General features: G+C 52.2%; 2 protein-coding genes across 2 annotated transcripts; one reads left to right on the forward strand and one right to left on the reverse strand.

Annotated features, from left to right (window-relative positions):
- Positions 1 to 423: 423 nt before the first annotated feature.
- Positions 424 to 1,718, reverse strand: BCV69DRAFT_108313 (hypothetical protein). The gene is made up of 5 exons (XM_025489065.1): positions 1,610 to 1,718; positions 1,107 to 1,532; positions 972 to 1,024; positions 792 to 899; positions 424 to 709 (listed from the first exon to the last, which is right to left on the reverse strand). Exons 2-5 carry the CDS (start codon positions 1,336 to 1,338, stop codon positions 464 to 466), a joined length of 639 nt encoding a protein of 212 aa, XP_025350271.1. The 5' UTR covers positions 1,339 to 1,532; positions 1,610 to 1,718; the 3' UTR covers positions 424 to 463.
- A 1,661-nt stretch (positions 1,719 to 3,379) lies between these two features.
- Positions 3,380 to 7,841, forward strand: BCV69DRAFT_292434 (hypothetical protein). Its single transcript, XM_025493797.1, has 6 exons — positions 3,380 to 4,993; positions 5,068 to 5,230; positions 5,304 to 5,666; positions 5,750 to 7,104; positions 7,183 to 7,435; positions 7,511 to 7,841. The coding sequence occupies exons 1-6, from the start codon at positions 3,606 to 3,608 to the stop codon at positions 7,595 to 7,597; spliced, it is 3,609 nt and encodes a 1,202-aa protein (XP_025350272.1). The 5' UTR covers positions 3,380 to 3,605; the 3' UTR covers positions 7,598 to 7,841.
- The last annotated feature ends 5,345 nt before the right edge of the window (positions 7,842 to 13,186 follow it).

Here is a 13,186-nt window from a genome sequence, read left to right on the forward strand (position 1 = left end):
TATCTTGTATGACAGCATCGCTCAATAACAGGACCTCATTCAGGGAGTCTAAGAGCCGACGATTGAGCTTCTTCTATCATTGTGTAATTTGCGCAGCGTTCAGCAGGTGTTAGTGGAAATCGGCTTCTCGTCAAACTGAAGACACATACCAGGGTGATCGTCGTCATAGTCATCGTCTTCCCTCCTTTTTGGCGAACTACGTTGACCAGCTCTGTGGGGAGGCCTGACATCGATCAACCGGTCCGGTTCAGTGAGACGACCGTACCACGGATATACCTTACTGCTCGACCAAGCGCACTCTGAATACGGCCACTTTCGGCACTCAGCTCGAGCTACCATCAGAATAGACGAGAAGGCATGCAAACGTCAGGCCTCCGTACACTTTCCAAGTATTCAGCGGCATATAAGCTTACCAGATATCCACTAGGGCTCATGCGCAGCTTGAAGGGCAAGCTGTACCGCTCTAGCGCCGTAAATGCGGGAACGGTATCATTGACAATGGCATGACCTGGAAAGATCTTGGCGCCGGCCCTACTGACCCGCAAGACCCTGTACGTGACTGATCACCTCCTCCGAGTTCTCCTTGTAAGTACTGCGAGCAACGTCCAAGAGAGGGGCGTGATCGGCCTGCCCATCGTAGTCTCGGCGCTTGAGTGTTTGTGGTTGGGCGGCAGAATTCCACACATGACCTCCTCACCTTGACTGCATACTGTGATGACCGGTCATGACAAGGAAGGCTCGGACACTGAGCAGGAACGGAAGCTTCTACACAAAGTCTGTACTGGACTTACCACTCTCGCGTTCGTTTGCTCGAGAGCTCCCTTGCCGCCAAGGATGTCCTCGTTCAAACAATTTTTCAGAATGCAGAGTATACTTTGCAGACCAGGCACCTCCAAGAACTATCCTTCCCATTGTGTCAGACTATGTCAAGATGAGGACAGTCAATGAGAGCGGGGCACTTGTCCTCTTACCTGGCGGATAGCACGAAGCAAAGGTGCTTGAGCATCCTCCAAAGCTTGCGTGACTGTCAAAACAAAATCAACTGCGTGAGAATGTGACGCTCATGCAAATGTCTGCTCGTTCGTGATCCATCGCGCCATACTTACGCGATAGCGACGAGATCAGATACCCTCTGAGACCAATCAAACAGCCTAGGGTCGTTTGTGAGGCAGTGACACCTTCTCCACAATCTGAGCCGAGAGGAGTGCCTCGATATAGGAGGCCAGTAATCAGTCTGTCTAGGTCCGTTCTCTGGGTGCCGACAAGTTCAAGCCCGTGTGATACGCCTTGTTGAAGCTCCTGGATCATCGTCAGGTCAAGAGGGAAGGTAAGAAGCATTCAGATTCGTCCGGCAAGCGCCGCAATAGCATTGTCGATTACCTGTTTTTCAACCAGCTCTTCCACTGCCGTCAGGCGGGCCACAATCGTAGCGGGATCTTGGGAGAAAGGTCGGTCAGAGAGTCAGTGTCGAACACAGACCGACTGTCATAAATTGATCGATTCCCACCTGTCAGTGGCTGCAGCAGGTTCGCCTGAGGTTGCAGCGAGAAGAGTCAGAGCTGTGTGCTTCGTACGCCTTTGCATTCTGTCTGAGTCGGATACTACTGACCCTCAACAGTCTATATCCCATCAGCGTGCGAGTCTTGTCGAGGGTCGCAACCAGATTGATCGATCTGCCCCCCCCGGCACGATGAGGTGCTTCCTTACCGACCACTTCCAGATCCCTAATGGAAAGGGGATCGATGAGCATCGTTCCTTGTCAAGGAGCAAGAGCGGTGGCGAGCGTCAAGCTTCTGGCGAGCTAGCTTCTAGTGCAGCTGTCTTACCCTCTGGAGCAGCGTAACAGATTCTCAAGGAGTGGGACAAGAAGCTCCGACTGGAAGTTTTGGAGAGTCAGAAAATTGAGGAAAGTCACTAGAGCCGCCCTCGGGAAGGGCCAGCAGGTGGGTAGACCACTGACTTGTTTTGTGACTCCAGGTACTGAAACACTGTTTGGTTGGAAGGCAAAGCCAACAAGTGTGACAATGTCAGAGGGGCTTCTCACGCAGCCGCACGAAGATGAGGTCGGCAGATCGTAACTTATTCACAAGCGCAGATGGCAGACAGAGCATAGTACCTGGCTCCGCCAGAAGAAAGTGGCTTTCAGCTCAAGCCCAAACGTGTAGCCAGGGCCAACTTGCGCACTATTGCCTCACTTCTGGTCGACAATCAGCAGGACAGACTCCCGATTGGTGACGCTGGCAAAGGTGCTGGTAGTTATGGGCCCTTGCTCGTCGGCCATTGGACCTTCGCTCACGAGCAATCGGTCCAAGTACTTTGCACCTGGGGGAAGGAAAAGAGAGAATGGAAAACACGGAGGAGGCGCAAACGTCGGTGAAGATGTTTGCCAACGGGTCATACCTTCCGAAATCACTGACCCTCCTGCGAGTTCCAGGTTGACCTTTTCGTGACTGTCACACTCATGCAGAAGGTGTCTTCAATGCAGGAGATAAGTCCTGACCCATCAAGACTGTACAAAAGTTCTGTGTGTGTATTGAGAGCATGATTCGTCCATTCTGGCTGCGATGGACGTGGTTTAGCAGGGTCAATCGATGATGGAGCTCTATAGCGCAGACTGACTGACCACTAGTACGGTGCAAGGAGGTCTCAAGGCCAGGTGATGAACGGTCCTCACATACGTCTGTGAGTCCGAAAACTGTCCAAGATGCGGGGGGAGGCTCAATGTGTGCAATGTAGCGCTTGCCAAAGCAGTGGATAGCGTATAGTCACCTGTGTCATGACCACTGAGCCTGTGAGACGTTTGTATGCGACCATCAGTAACAGAAGAGTTCGTGCAAGATCCACCTGCTTGGTGCCACTCATGTCGACCGGACCTCACCAGTCTCCTTGTCCATTGCCGCTATGCCGATCTCCCTATTCGCCCCCTTGTCTCGACTCTCTAGAACTGCACAGATCCAGTGCCCAGGCTCTTCATCACCAAGGAGACTCTTGGAAGTCCCCGGGCGGGAGGCACAGCGTGAGGGCTGACCCGAATTGCGAGAGCCAGGAAGGAGGTGGGTACTTTTGCAAGCCTGCGAGGACGTACGCCATTGCCTGCTTCTGCGGCTGGCATTCTTCCCGTAGGACGATGATGACGCTGGAGAATCACTCGCATTGTGTTGCGTTCTGCCCTGAGAAGTCATCTCTGCTTGGGTAGCCCAGAACGCTGAATCTATGCTGGAAGACGTTGCCGTAGGAAGAGGAAGAGGAAGGGGCTCAGCTCTGCGCCTCGACGCACGGAAGGACGACGCGGCAGGGAAATGCTTTGCTGCAGGGGCACGGTCCAGCAGAGGATTCGCCTCGTCATGCGAACAAGAATACGTCCTCCTCGCTTCACCAACGCATCAGAACCACCACCATCATCCTCTGCCGTCTGCACTGACGTTCCACGACAGGCCCCCTCAATCTCTCTGCATACTTAATCACCTCTCCCCGATGTCGTTGCAGCAGTCGTAGTCATAGCTGCCCGCTTCTGCACCTGGACTAGCTGCCCAACGGAGCTGAGCTAGGGAGCACCGCGCCCTGGGCGCTTGATCGAACAGCCTCACAACAACCATAGCTTGGTAATGGACAGTTGGAAACCATTGCAGCCGAACAGTCGGCATGTGCCGTCCATTCAAGATGCATACGCAGCTCCAGCGCAGTCTACCCGGCAGGCCCCGCCGGCACACCCACATCCGCCCGCCGCAAGTAGACCTTCGGTGCCAGGTTCTAAGAGAGCCTCTCTCTTCTCCTGGAGTGGTCGCGGCAATGCTTCCAAATATGCGGCGCCTCCAGTGGACGCCAGCTCTTCCTTGCCTGGCATAGGCTCTGGCTCCAAATGGGCTTCAGCCGCAAGAAGAAGGAGCGGGACTGATCGTGCCATGGCAGAGGGCGACGAAACCCTCATCGGTAACCTGCCTGCACCGATACACGCCATGATCGCAGATCTGCTGAATCTGCAGGATGTCGCAAACTACATGCTCTCGTGCCGTAAGATTGCATATATTATTGCCAAAGAAGATTTCTGGCATAGAAGAGCTGTTGCAGTTCAGTGGGCGCACGTCAAGGGAGTCGAGGTGGAGAACGCTGGAGTACAGACGACAATATCACCTTCCCCTTCCTCAGCGACTCAGATCAACGGCCAGACTCGTGCAGAATCGCAGACACTTGCAGAAGATGAGGAGTGGACGGACTTTTCTTCCGCGAAGATGACAGTTGCTGCTTCAGGCGATTCATTCCGGCGCTTATCGTTTTCGACAGTCGGCTCAGTGCCAGCCTCGTCCACAAACGCTGTCTTCTCCTTCAGCAATGAGGTCTCTCTACCTTCGGGGCGCTTGTCACCTTCCTACTGCGCCCTCAGATCGTACAAAATTGCTCTGCGACCCATCCTCGAGAGTCTAGAGGCGAGCGAAAGTGCAGACGCCAGTACTCTGTTCACTACAGCGACTTGGGGACCGCTGGAACAGCAGGCTCTTCTTGGCAATCTCATCAGAGCAGTCTTACCTGCGTCATCGGGTGGTGGTGGACTCTTTCCAATGTTCAACACACCGCAGACTGATCCTCAGTTGCTTGGGACTGCTTCGTCTCGAGCCTCGCTGTTACTCAGCTCGACCTCACAGTTGACTTCGCAACTCTTGTCGCACTTCACCTCATCGTGCGACCGGCGTTCCGACGCTCTCAGAGCTGCTGAGCATGGCGCTACAGGGATAGCAGGGGCCGTGAACCGGGCAGAGGGTGACATGCGCGCCTTCGCAGCGGCCGTATGGGAATTAGGCAGATCTGCTCAACGGCTAGTAGAATGCTCAGAGAGTCTCGGAAGAGCTACTGAAGAGAATGATGACGCTGTGGACGGGAACAGTCACTCGACTAGACCTCGCAAGGAGCTCGGAGCGGAGGCCAAGACGGCGTGGCTAGAGACACAGGACAAGAAGAACCCCGTGCGATGGTCCACGGAGCCTAGTGCAAATATAATGTGAGTCCTGTCTCCGAGACAGACAGGTGGAAGAACACTGACATCATCCTCGACGATCATGCTCCTTGAAAAAGCTCGTCTCCCACTGGTCCTGCCACATTGGACTTCACGCCGATGATCGAGACGATGTCCGCAGTCTCTGCACACATGCTGTCGGAAGCCAGACTCATTGCGCAAATCTTTCCGCCAGAACAGAAAGTTCTACTAGAGTGGGGCCATAGGATCGCCCATCGATTGGTGAGCATCGATTACGAAAAATGGCATCACAGATGAGCTGACTCGAACAGCCCTGCTCGGCGTCTCGCCCCAGGTCGAAGAATACATCCGTCCTCTTCTGGAGCTCGCGAAAAGAAGCTCCATTCATCTCTTCCTGCGCTCGTGTGCTGCCACTTTTACGCAGTCTCTGCGCTTAGTAGAAGCCCTTCTTGAGACCTCGATACCAGATCAATTACCAGCGCCGTCCACTACGCACGAGACCGATACAACAAGTGGTGCAAGACAGAGGCAGGAGTCAGACGCCTGGAAAGCTCGCTTCGACAAGGTCGTCACTCGCGATGCTTGCTACGCGACCGTCTATCAAGCATGGGAATTCGTGATGACTGATTACCTAGTAGAAGAGAAAGAGTGGATCAGAACAGAGATGGAACGGGTCGCATACAAGTGGGAAGAAGATGTGAGTTGCTACCAAGTACAGGTCCTGTAGGTCGCGTCTGACTAGAGACTGACGTTCTCACAATGTTCTGGCCCGCTGACAAGCTTGCCAATCAGGCCGCTGCTTCGAGAGTAGATGCTGCTTTCTTGACAGCACAGAACCCCGCGGCGGTCAAGCGCACTGTCCTATCAGGATTCAAAGACGTCCTCTTGCTGCCAGTCACAGTCGTACCTCGCACTGCCGTCAATGTCGGCGGAGCGGTCTTTCGGACGGCTGGCAAAGGCGTCAGTCACCTCAACCCTCTCAAGTGGCAAGGCTCTGCTGCCAATGAGACAAATCAGACCGAGTCAGGGTCGGCGGCAAGTCCCAGCGGTGAAAATGGGTATATAGATTTCTCGAATGGCGGTCTGGACGTACATCAGTATGGCTCAGAAGACGAAGATGATGACGAACCCGGCAACTTGGATGAAAGACTTGGGAGCCCCGACAACGATGAATGGAACGAAGAGGTCAAAGCTTGGAAGGAAGTAGCAAACAAGGCGACAAGAGAGGCAAAGCAATACTCTGTCAGCACCGGACCTCAGCCGCGGATTGGGACATCCACATTGCGCGCTAGCAGCGCACATTCTAGAGCTGCGAGTGCGACGAGTCAAGCCATTGCTCTACCCAGCACAGGACAACCGAACAGCAGGCCAGCGACTCCTAGATCAGCTACGCCTACACCTGGGTTGGCTACACCGTCATCGTTGCAGCGTATGCAGCTGCTGTTGTCCTTAGACACGGCTCTACAGATGATACATCTGAACCGCGATTGCCTCAAGCGGATTGGGACTTTCTCTGCTTTTCCTGGCGAAATTGGCTCTCGCGTGCAAGAGGAGATTGAAGATGTGGCCGTTGCATTTTTACAATGCCTGGGTGAGCGTCACATTAACCCTGGTTTCCAAAAGGCAACATCACAGATTATCTCTTGGGCTCCCGCAGAGCAGAGTCGCAAAGCCGATGCACGAAGCGGGATAGCGACGACTGCTGACGAGGGGTTGGAGCATGTCGAGCCACTAGTCCACTTCTTCGAGCTGGTCCATGTCGGAGATACTATTGCGCAGATGGTGCAAGTCTACTTTGACCAAGAGCTGTCTCGACACATCGATCGCGGCGACTTCTTCAATTCGGTAGTCAGGGAGAAGAAGAGATTCGAGAACGCGCTTGACGAAGCTGTCGCTGCGGGCCTCAATGCGGGCGTCGATCTTCTCATGGGGCAGGTTGAACATATCGTGGCCACTACACAGGACCCTCGAGACTATTATCCGGAGAAGAGTTCAGACATGGACCTTGGCAGGCCAACAGCAGCATGTGCAAAAGCCATCCAGTGCCTCCAGACACACTGCAAGATGCTAGTAGGCTGTACTGATAAGAACGTATTGGAAGTTTTCTGGCAGGAGATTGGGCTTCGGCTTCACACGTGAGATGAACAAAAGATTTCTGCGGCGACGAGTATAGCTGGCTGATCAGCCTGTCACTCTCCATATTCTCGTCACAGCATCATCTGCAAGCATCTGAAGCGACAGATCATCTCGCTCGAGGGCGGCTTCAAAGTCATCGCAGATTTGAACGCCTACTATGCCTTCATTGCAAGCCTCAAGCAATCGACTCTACTGCCCTACTTCGAGGCATTGAAGATGCTTGGTAACGTATATGTCATTGAGGACCCAAAGGAGCTCGCTTCTCTGGTACGAGACACCACCGTCTTCCGTGGTACGCTCACTCCTGAGGATCTTTATGAGTTCTTGCAGGTGAGTCAACGACAGGCCTCCTCGTGGATTGTGCAATGGCTGATCGACTGCTCTTTCGACACATTGATTGCCCAGGCACGATGCGATTTTAAGGCCATCGAGAAGGCGGTCGACAAGGAGATGTATGGCTTCAAAGTCTCGGAGGATTGCAAGGTAATGTGAAGCATGTTGCTGGTTCTGGTCTTGCCATGGCTTCGTTGCCCCTGCACGCACCCCATAATGTCACTCTCATCTCATCGCGATATTCGACTACTCTGTAGCAATGTGCTTTAAAAAGGTTTGAGAAGATCAAGTAGGGCTTGCTTGTCAGCCCCGACTAGACAAAGGAGGCGTCAGCTTCCTTCTTGAGAGTGCTTCTGTCTTTCGAGACGCGCGGACGAAGGTGTTACATGCATTGATTGTCGATACTGCCTGTGATCCAGCCGACTGCGACATCGCACCGTCTGAATAGCCTCGAGCACAAATGAGGAGATGCGTCTCTCGGTATGTCAAGACATGGCGTGATCATCATTGCCGCTCCAGCTGTGCGATATCCTACGCGGGAGCAGTCTTGGCTGCGTTGTTTCTGCCTCAGCAATGAGTCCAGTATCGTATACGCGACTGTGTCTACAGCTTTCATCGCATCAGAGAGCCACCCCTGCTCAACGTAAGTGCGCAAACTCTACACAAGCGTAGATTTGCCCTGCTTTGCACTCGTTCCGTTCCACACTCTCTGAAGTCTTCTCGCCGCCGCTTGCACAGTACAGTACTGTACTGTACCAATGCTCCTAAGGGCAATCCTTTGGCACCTTTCCTTCTGCTCTGTATTCCACTTGCGGAAAGTTGTGACAGAAAGGGCGTTCCGGGGTCATCGACAGTCTCGAGCCTCTTGTGAGTGTTTGGACTCTGAATGTTATATTGCAAGGCAAACTGCTAAGTAGGGTTCTCGCCAGACTGTCAGGACCTCATTGGCTGACGGAAAGACTGTACAAATCGGACACATGGAATTGGGGGCCGTACTGTACGGCGCAATGCAGAGCTTCATTCTGTCGCCTACATTTTGTGTCTTGTTATAACGTGTGAATTTCAGACCAAGAACAAAGAAAGTAAGTACTGTCATGTTGGCAAAGGGGTGCAAAAATGATTGTACTGTACTTCAGTTGACCGTTCAGAGACTTTCCTATGCACGCAATATACTGTACTGTATCCTCGCGCCTTCAGTGCGTGACTTCTGCTACGAAAAGCAAAATCAGTGCACAGTACTTCATGTCTACAGCTCTGCGGGACAAGAATTGGAAAGTGCAGCATATTGCGTTACACTTGAGAGCAATCGTGTTTTACGACGGCAGAAGAGCGCCAGAGAGAGTCATGTCGGATGATTCATTCACAGGACAATACAGTACTATACAGTACAGGAGCAGCTGTCTCATTTTCTGCTTTGCTGCAGCTCCGGTACCAAAATCTCTCAATTTGATACAGTACAGTAGAATGCAGTCCCGTCCGGCGTCTGTGCCGCTGCAGGTTTCGCACCTCGTGGCAAGTGTACCGATGCGTATACTATTACTGTACAATCACGTCCACATAACATCTTTGCAGCGTCACAGTCTAAATACGTGCCACAAAGATTGCGGCATTTGCTCGTGGGAGATGATGCTTCCCTTTCGGTCGAAAGCGTACCGATCGTTATCCAGTTGGTGTAAGTGATAGCGCACCAATAGCACTGATTGCGTCATGTGACAGAAGAGATGGACAGTTCGCAGTGTAAATTTCCACTTTAGAGTTGCCATCTTCTGAGGGAGTCTTGGAGTGTGTTCTTTCTCGCATGGAAGCGGATGATCCACTTTGGTGAGTGCTGCAGAACAGTACAGCATGTGACACCTTCTGCATAGCAGAAGCCTGGCTATTGTTGGGCTATTGTTGTTTGACCCAATTTGTGCAAAATGACGCAATTAGTCTGCTGGCTTTGCGCATTGCTTTGCAGAATACGCGCTTACTGTATGCAAAAATCACTCGATGACAGCTGCAGCACGTCTCAACCATTCTACATCTTTGTTGCCCAAAGCTGCATCACTCTGAATTGACATATGCTTTGACGTCAGGCACAGACCAACAAGGGAAAAAACTTAATGGCCAGGGTCCTGTGTCGCCAAAATCTCGATGCGGGAACAACCATCAATGAGGGGAGAGATCTGCAGCCTAAAGACCATGCAAGAACATGCTTGGTACACAGTTTCCGAAAGGTCATGCAGGCGCTGCTGAGACTGTGTGTCGCATCAATGAGGGGAGAGATCTGCAGCCTAAAGACCATGCAAGAACATGCTTGGTACACAGTTTCCGAAAGGTCATGCAGGCGCTGCTGAGACTGTGTGTCGCTCGATGCAATCACCTTCTGTGGAGTTTTGCTACAGTATACAGTAAATGGGAACGACCGACAGAGAGTTCATTGACTTTGAAGCATTGTAACACATCAATATTATTCTCACAACTTCTTCAAGGAACAATACTCCTTTTGTCCCTGAATCGTAGCCAATTTAGATTGAAGTTAGCAATCTGATCAGAGGTCTGATACTGCTTACCCCGCGTTTTGACAGTCTGAGCCTGGATGAAAGCACAGTTTGATTTCAGCAGGCACTAGAACAGTGTCGTACGGCTACTCCTGAATGTGCATCCTGCCAAGATGTTTCTGTCTTGGCTAGAATCTGGGATTAGCGGCCAATTCGACGCGGATACTGTATGGCTGAAATTGAGTGACGAAAGGAGTACAACGGGTAGAACTGTATGGAGAAGGAGATACTGAACTACAGGATATCACCCCTGGCAACAAAGTCAGATTGTCTATACAACATCTTGACACAAATCTCAGCAAGCTGCGGATCGCGACAATCCGAGACTGAGATGAAGCTGCATTCTAGGCTTTTCCACACACCGAAGAGTCTCTGTGGCCAAAGTCAAATTTGCATGTTGCCGAATTGTTTGGATGTCTGCAGCTGTATGTTCAGTGCTTCTAACACGATGCAATTGCAGATTGCTAGAAGCAACTGACGGCAAGAGCTGCTTTGAGCACGCTCATTTGGGTCGTTGGTGTACTATAGGTCTTCGGAGCTGGCTAGACCCGGGGAAGCAGATTTTCGAAATGCGACCGCTTTTGCTCGTCTTTTACCTGTTTCAGGTGGTGCTGTGCTCATGATGTACAGTGTTGTAGGTGCAGTACAGTACTGTATCTCAGCGAAACTTTGTCGAAGTCTACTCTTTGTGTCCTTTTCTTCCATTTCTTCGCTGATACTGTAGAAGATCTCACTGCGCTCATGGTACGCTACGGTACTGTACAGTATCGTATCATGCTCAAATTCGATCCGCGTAAAGAGAGAGCGCGCGCGGCGTACTTGCAAACCCACCCACCAGAGCTGTGACATTGGCAGCTGTCACTGCAGACGTCGAGAGTTATGGAGCATAAAGCGCGCTTGACGTTGGGAACGTGCTGTACAACAGCCAGCGTGGCTACTGTCGTGGATATGTGCTGTACAGTATCGTACTGTAGTCATTGAGGTAATCTACGGTACTTTATCGTAGCGGTGGCCTGCGTCACCGTGATGCTCGCAGCTCAATCTCTGCTGCTGTTGTCGTGTTGACTCCAGCAGCTTTTCGCCACCACTCGGTACAATACTGTAATAATGGTCAAATGTACAGTATTAGTATGTCGCATGTGTTCTTCAATATGCGTCTACAACTCTTCCCAGCACAGTGCGCTGTTTGGTCTTACTACAGTATATAAAGTACATTGGTACTCGGTCGACGTACGCACGGTACGGTGCAGTTACTCAGTACTAGACATTTTCTACTGTGGAGTGTGGGTGGAAAAGGCGACTGTGCCAGTAGAGACAATAGGTGCGGTCATAAGTGTGCAAGAGATCTCAGGTGGTCATCGGTCAGCTCATGATTCACAGACGTAGTGTATTGTAATGTACACACTTCTACAGCACAGTGGACTGATCTGGTGTTGCAGCGATAGAGAGATCGACCAGGCGGTTGTTGCTTGCATGCTACTGTCGTACCGAATACCATGACGGTGTCGCAACATAATACTGAGCTATGTCGCTCACTTCAGCCGTTCATACTGTAGCTTCGACCAGGGATGCTGTTGTAGAACATGTCTGACACGCAGTCACGTTGCACTGAGCAGCGAGTGCAAACAGCTTTGCGTGACGTCGGAACAGCCGGGAGTACAAGCAGGCACAATGCTCAGGTCAAGGTATGGATACAATGGGAGCGATCTGTCATATTTACAATGTGACGCCATTCAATGTCGGCAGTATGTGCGGGCAGCGACTCGCAATTACAGCTGGTGCACGAATGCGCCGGACTGTGGGTGTTGATATGGCCGCCAGAGACTGTAACGTACTTTACGTCTGTATCCGCTCTCTCATCTCGTACAGTATGACGACGAGAGGCGAAGCTGGTGGTTGCCTGTACGTCGATATCAGGCGTCTCAGGCTCTTCAAGGCTGGTTGCCATCGTTGAGAGTCGAAAGGGGTTGGTGACCCCTCTCTGGCGTCGCAACCAGGTCACGAGACGCAGTGTGAACTGTCGAAGCAAGCTGGCGGGAGCTCTCGTCCCTCAATCCGATCATTTGTGAATCACTGCCGCCTGCAACGCCCAAGGCACCCGCCCGCAGTCAGCTGCGAACGTCGACCTCAACCGACGCAGACCTGTCGCACGTCCTCAACCTGGTCTAGCGTCCGTTGTTACAGTACATGAAGAGCTTGTACGCGACGAGTGCGTTATGTTCTCAACTCTTGCGGCTTACATGCGCCGTGAGAGGTTGCCGTCTACCCACCTACAATAGCGCGATGTCTCATGGTACCTACTGTACATATTGTTGTCGCGCTTAGTCACGCTTCTGCTTGCCTGGCATCAGCTCGGTCGCCTTGTTCGGAGCTGCCAAGGCCTGTCGCTTGACGGTGCTCTGCAGTGCTGTCGTGACGGAGTTTGCGCTCTTACTTGTGCTCATGCAGTGCGCTTGCCATTGATCGGACCTCATCAAGAGTCCGAGCAAGAGATCGGCTGTCGTGCATAGCTGTTCTTCACTCTGATCTATTAGATTGAGTTGGCGTTGCTGCATAAGGGGCGACTGAAACCCTGCGTCTGCTTGACCTGATGACGATTCCAACCCACACCGGGCAAAGCTTCCCATCAGCAAGAGCAGCTCCATAAACCATCGTTATCGGTGTGCGCAGCTAGGCGAGTGCCAATCGCAAGACCCTAGCGGACCAGACGATGCTTCCAGTAGGCACACTGAGGGCACACACAAGACTTCTACGTAATCGCTGGAATTGTCGCCGTGGAGACGGTATCATCGAGCAATTGTGATGACTGACTGCATGCACGCAAAGTTTCTTTCATGAGTTATGCAGCTCTCGACACCAGTGATATTCTTCGCCGAGGGCATTACTTCAGAGCAGTCTTTTCGCCTCAGACAAGCCGCAGCGCACGGACTGAGCGTAATGTACGACGACGTCGTTGCCTGACGTCAAGTGCGCCCTGTTCCAACTTGTCTGAGGCATCTACGGCTGTCCCTCAACGGGACAGCCCATTCTTTTTGGGTGAAGCCTTATACCGCATTATGCTGCTCTGGTCACCGGCCTCATTTATTGGATACGATAGATCAACCTTCAAAACCTTGACGTTGCTGCTCTCTTGTTGTTCACGCGTTTACAGGTAAGTGATGGCACAAGCCATGATACCACGAAGTGAAGCTGCGGCGGGCACGAGTTC

This window comes from Pseudomicrostroma glucosiphilum (assembly GCF_003144135.1).
Source record: "Pseudomicrostroma glucosiphilum strain MCA 4718 unplaced genomic scaffold BCV69scaffold_2, whole genome shotgun sequence".
Classification (NCBI taxonomy): domain Eukaryota; kingdom Fungi; phylum Basidiomycota; class Exobasidiomycetes; order Microstromatales; family Microstromataceae; genus Microstroma; species Microstroma glucosiphilum.